The 5,872-nt window shown below is 49.8% G+C and overlaps 1 protein-coding gene across 2 annotated transcripts in view; it reads right to left on the bottom strand.

Annotated features, from left to right (window-relative positions):
• Nucleotides 1-587: 587 nt before the first annotated feature.
• The window catches only part of PHF12 (PHD finger protein 12), a 32,445-nt gene continuing 27,160 nt past the window's right edge, over nt 588-5,872 (bottom strand). For both annotated transcript variants that reach the window (XM_065694408.1, XM_065694409.1), the window contains 4 exons: nt 5,013-5,111; nt 4,369-4,451; nt 2,610-2,748; nt 588-1,826 (listed from right to left, as the gene is read on the bottom strand). In XM_065694408.1, the coding sequence (XP_065550480.1) occupies nt 1,492-1,826; nt 2,610-2,748; nt 4,369-4,451; nt 5,013-5,111 (656 nt within the window). In that variant the 3' untranslated portion in view covers nt 588-1,491. The remainder of the gene's footprint in view (nt 1,827-2,609; nt 2,749-4,368; nt 4,452-5,012; nt 5,112-5,872) is intronic.

Here is a 5,872-nt window from a genome sequence, read left to right as displayed (position 1 = left end):
GAAAGGGCACGGAAGGGAAGGGCGGGGAAAGGGCCGCGGCCGCGCTGATCCTTTCGCAAGCGCAGCGCCGGGGCCTTTGTCCCCGGGGGAAGCGGGTCCCGGGGTCAAGGCTCTCTCGCGGCCCCTCACCGTGGCACCGGGCTCCGGCCTCCCCGCGGTCAGATCCGCCCTCTTCCGAGTTTAAAGCTCTCTGCCATGAGGGTGGTAACACACTGGCACAGGCTGCCCGCAGAGGCGGTGGATGCATCATCCCTGGCACCATTCGAGGCCAGGCTGGATGTGGTTTAATCCTGACCTGGTTGAGGATGTCCCTATTCACTGCAGGGATGAGCTTTAAAGTCCTTTCCAACCCAAACCAGTCTGGAAGTCTATGATTCTCCTGCTCTCACACCCCATTCCCTGTAAACATCCAGTACCAGGCTGGACTGGAACAAGCCGGTGCCCTTCAAAACCATCCTATCACCCTCCATCCCTCCTGGACCACCACGACTTTCCCCTTCCTCCATCCTCCCCGCAGCTCTTCCGCGCTCAGAAAGCTCCATGTCGTGGGGACAAGAGTTAAAGACAAGACAGTCAAGAAAACAGAATGTGAAGTATTTTGTTTTTATATACAGAATACAGGAAAGTTTTCTGTAAAGTCTAAAACGTTACAATTACTATGTACAGTGGAACTAAGCTGTTCTGCGGGGAGGTGGCATAGAAACAAAAAAGGAGACAGACAGGTTACGACAAACGAGCTGCTACAATAGACAATTTGAGGAACGTCATACCACATGTAGCACTGTACACAGCTTTAAAACATTGAAAAAAATGCCATCACTGATGTATTTACACAGAATCCCAACGCTTTTCCTTTGTCTGAAAGAAAAATTAGGATGGACACCAGGAAAAGAACTCATTTCTCACTGCCCATAATACACAGTAGCTACTTGTAGTGCAACCATAGCAGGGAGGGATGGGAGAAAGAAAATAACTGTGGGAAGAAGAAGAGCGCTTCTTTACATTAAATAAAACAATGATATTGTATAGATTTGCTGTATGAAAACTGTATTTCTCTTTTTTCTTTTAATATAAAACTATTGTCACTGGCACAAAATAGAACAAGTTTCTGATTATTTTACAACTGCATGGGAACTATCTGTCAGGGAGAGTCCTCGAGTCAGACAGCGGTCGCCCCTCGCTCTGACACGTCCTGCTCTCGCTGCAGTTTTCCTTTTTAAAATGAAATGTATAGTACAAATATATGTGCAAATGCCCCTAAAACTTGAGCAAAAAATGAAAACAAAAAAAAAAAAAAAAAAGAAAAAAGAAATTAAAATTAAAAAAAAGTTAAACGTTCTTCATTTCATGCAAACGGCGTGTGAACAGTCTCTGGGCCGACACACAGAATCCCACCTCGGTTTTGTACAGTTTTTGCATTGCGACAAGTCTGAAGGTGTTTGTATTTTTCCTTTACTCCAAAAGGTCTCTTCCTAAAAAAAAAATAAATTCCTAGGGAACGGAGTTGGACCGCAGCACGGGCACCTGGTGGGGTTTCAGAGAAAGCTTCTCCTCCAAGTCCATGTCTTGTACTAAGGCAGTGTCCCCCTTGGGCTGTTTGGTCGCAAATTCAGTGATGCTGAAAACAAACTGCAGGCAGCCCAGCTTGATGTAACTGCCGTGGTGGAGCAGTGCTGTCCCCTCCCAGCCAGCCCCGCTGCCCCCTATTAAGCTGGAGCTGCTGGCTTTGCAGTTACAGGGTTTCCTATGCTGTCCTTGTGCCTGGGAACTCATCACAGCGGTTTCTTCATGCGGCTCCTCTTCTTGCTTTCTGCTTTTATGTCGCTCTGGAAAAGGAAAGCGAGAACGTGGGAAGTTTGGGTGGGTTGTGGCAGCTTGTTTTCATCAACAGGCCTACTGCTGAGGTGCCTTGGGTAAGGTCCTCCAGCAATGAGGTGTTTCAGTCCTCTGTAGGGAATGGTTGGTAAAGGGAAACGGGAATCTCCCCACAGCCCAGAGAGGTGAAGGCATTTACACATCTACTTTGACAGCCAACACAAGAGGGAGCTGATAAAGTGGAGAGCAGGAGTAGGCCATGTGGGGATGGGATGCCCATAGGACAGCCCAGATCGCTTACTCACAGCCTGGAAGGGGAAGACGTGTGGGGAAAGCCGCTGGTCCAGCTCCGAAGCAGAGCTGATGGCAGGCAGGGACCTCAGCGTGGTTTAACTCTGCCACTGGAGGCAGGAGCAGGGTTTAGAGCAGAGTGCTGGGCACTACCCAGGCTGCAGGGGAAGGTCTTGTGCAAGCCAGGCTGAAAGCCAACGGAGAGGCTTCCCCTTCCCAGAGCAGCTGTGGCTGCCCCATCCCTGGCAGTGCTCAAGGCCAGGTTGGACACAGGGGCTTGGAGCAAGCTGCTCCAGTGGAAGGGGTCCCTGCCTGTGGCAGGGGTTGGAGCTGGAGGAGCTTTAAGGTCCCTTCAACCCAAACCACTCCATGACTCTTGCAAGCGGTGCACCAGCTGCTGCAGAACAAGGGCCACCAACAAGGAATCAATCTATACCTGCTCCCATCCCCTTCTAACAGCTCCCTGTGATGGTACATGGGGCTGGTGTTGTCTCAACACTCACTTATCACACTCTGCACTTTGGCAACAATACTGCTGGGAGGAGTGGGAGTCATCTTCTCCGAGAAGTCACACGAATACAGGACGTTGTCCACGGTCGTCCCATGCTCACTGTAGTTCAACAGCTCGTAATGTTTCGTATTCTGAAAAGAAGAAAAAGGGAGGAAGTAGGAATGAAGACATCAAGTCAGAAAGGCGTCTGCCTGCGTACCCTTTCGGAGCACTGAAACACAGCCCCTCTCTCCCTCCTGCTGGTGGTGGTTAAATAAGAGCAGTTAAAATACCCTCCAGCTTCACAGACCACCAACCTGACCCTCGTGAACGGCTCATGCAGGCAGAACAGCTTTCCAGCAAGAGCTGCATCTCCATAGGGAGGCAAAGCCAGAGCAGCTTTGAAGAGAAGTGCACTTGGACCATTGGATCTTTGGGAAGCAGGGATGCAAGCCGGCTCTCCCAAAGCGAGCGCACCATTTTAACAGGCACACTAAATGCAAGCTTGGCCTGAGACCTGTGCCTAAGCAGGGAGGAGATGCACTTTGGAAAGCAGACACAAGATGGCAAGAGGGATGGCAGCGTGCTGCAGCAGCTGCAAGACAGAGGCAGTCTGAAATGCCAGGAGACATTACCCTGACACGCAGCATTACACCAGCAGCGTCACGCTCAACTGAGCTTTGCAGAGGATGTTGACAGAGCGGAGGAGGTTTCAGGTTAGCTCACAGGAATCGTATGAGGGCTGAAAACCTTGTCCCCCAGGGGCTACAGAGCTTGAATAAGTTACAAAAGCTCCCCGTGCACAGAAGAGCGAGTTTTCAAGTAACCTGTTAAGCTGCAGAGACCAAGGGCAAGCATGAGCTGCCAATGGGCAGAAGCAGAAACAGCAAACAGAGCTAAGGAAGGGGAAATTCTCCTTCTAGAGCAACCACAGCCATAGGAGGCCTGCTGGAGTACGGAAGAAGTTCAGTGTCTAGAGCCTGATTTAGGATTGACCACTGTGAGGAGATGCTTCAACACAGATTTAAGGTCTGGATCCCATTACCGAGTGTGTTCTGTAACTTGCAGTGCACTGGAGGAATGGCCAAAGCTGGCTGTGGGTTAATCCTGGATGCTGCTCAGTAACTGTTCGACTAATGGCGATATAAAAGACTCTATGTAGCTTCAAAGACTGTTTCCATGCTAAGAGACATCTCCTGCAGCGTTTTTATTGGCAGCCCCACCAGCCTGTTTACTTCAAGAACAAACTAATCTCAGGCCTGTAGTTAAGGAGCAACTGTAAACCTCTGTTTCTGCTGAGAGGTTAACTGAAATCCAGTTTAATAAAGAATTTACCGAGTACTGCAGATGGCATGATCGCTCAGCAGCACTGCCACACCTGAAAGCAGAGGCTGGGAGCAGTTCCCTGCCTTGTTGCAGCTGAGGTCTGATGTCGACACGCAGCTGGATCAAAAAGCATCAAACCATTTCTGTGACTTTTTCTTTCCCTGGACACCAAGCAGTGACAGTGCTTACTAGTGGTCAGGCTTTGTCCACAAGCAGTTAGCTCAGAGGAATCACGCTGGCAGAGCTCTGGGCTTCAGAAAAGGGTTTGACAGAAAACGCTGACGCAGCCTTCGCTGGAGTGAAACCATTCACAGCCCTGGCTCCTTACTTTGTAGTCCACAAAGGAGCCCCACACAAAGGCAACCTGCTGCCTGCATCTCCAGCTCTCCCACTGCTGTGCAAGCCAAATAATAAACCCCCAAACCAACCAACGCTCAAGCACTCACCTCATCGTAGAATATGCAGGCATGTTTGCCAGACACATAGTTACAGTGACCATAGCTTGTAAGGCACACATCCATATCAGCTCCTGGTCAATGGGAAAGACAAAACAGGCTCAGTTCATTCCAGAGGCAGAAAAAACTGTCAGGCAGCAGAGAACAACAGGCAGAATTAAACTTCAATTAGCAAAACAACAGGGGAGCAACTGCCTTTGTCTGAGCTCCCAGGACTGCATGAATAATGCCTCGATAAGCCACAGAACAAAGTTTCAGTGGGGGAAGGGAAGGCTAGCAGCTCCAGGGAGGTTGAAGAGCATTTCAGCTCTTGGGTCCATCCAGAGCACTGCAAGAATGGAGGCAAACACACGAAACCTGCAAGCAAACCACAAGCTCTTCTCTCTATCAGTCAGGTATTACACCTCCAGGAGAGCCACCCTCTGATACCAGCCAGGTTACAAAGGTGCAACCCCATGAACATTAAAGTGGATGGGAATATTTCCGTGTTTCCTGGTAACAAAGAATCCCAGCACCAGCACACCAGTGTCCAGAATGGGTCTGTTTCCTTCTACACCCACTTGGCAAACACTTAGGGAGAGGTCAGGGAGAACCACCCTGATTCTGCAAGGTCAGGCCAGGGAAAAGCTACTCACCTGTCCCAATGTAGAGGGTTCGATAGCACATGTTGACTGCACCCCCCAAGCCCATGAGGGGATAGAACACTGCCCGGGCTTGCACTTCCTTCCTTTGCGCTGCAAGATAAGAAGAAATCACTTGAACAATGTTATCAGCCACAAAGGCTGCTTGACTCCGGTCCCCAGTGCTAGACTCTCCAAAAAGCACAGATCCTAAAGAGGATGCAGTCAGCTTTGTCCTAAACCTCAGGTCCCAACCCTCTAGGAATGTTTGTGCATTAAACATCTTTTTGCCAGTCATCAGAGAAAACTGCTCTCTCCCATCACCCACACAAGCCATGCGGCAGGGGAATGTTAATACCGAGCATGCACAATGGAGCCACAGTGAGGAAGGCACCAGCTTCCTACCACTTGTTTCTTTCTCAATCTCTTCCACTTTGGATAATCAAAGAGCTGAGCCTTAAGTGTCACTTTGACAGCAAAAAACCCACAGAGTTTAGGCCTCTCCTGACACCACATGTGCACGGCAGCTTTACACCAGGAGTGTGAAATCAAAGAACAGAACACGAGGGTTATGATTGTTTCCAGAGCCACCTACATCAAGGACACTGGCCACATTGAGTGGCATCACTGGACAAGCAGCACCCAATGAAGCTGCAGTGTGCAGATCCCCACCTTTGCCCTGCACAAGTCCTTTGAGCTGTCTGGCTCTGCTGGCTCAACGGGGCTCACTAAAGGCCTTGTATCAAACATTTCATCAGCAATTCTAAGCATTCCTGCCCCAAAAGGGTGATGGGTTAAGACTGCTGAAGAATTTCCAGACCTCATCTGTTAGGAGCAGCACTGGAACACAGCTCATAGCACAGCTGCTGTCCTAC

Source organism: Lathamus discolor, chromosome 14, assembly GCF_037157495.1.
Source record: "Lathamus discolor isolate bLatDis1 chromosome 14, bLatDis1.hap1, whole genome shotgun sequence".
Classification (NCBI taxonomy): Eukaryota; Metazoa; Chordata; class Aves; order Psittaciformes; family Psittacidae; genus Lathamus; species Lathamus discolor.
Note: the sequence above shows the minus strand (reverse complement) of the source record. Positions and strands in the feature narration are given on the sequence as shown.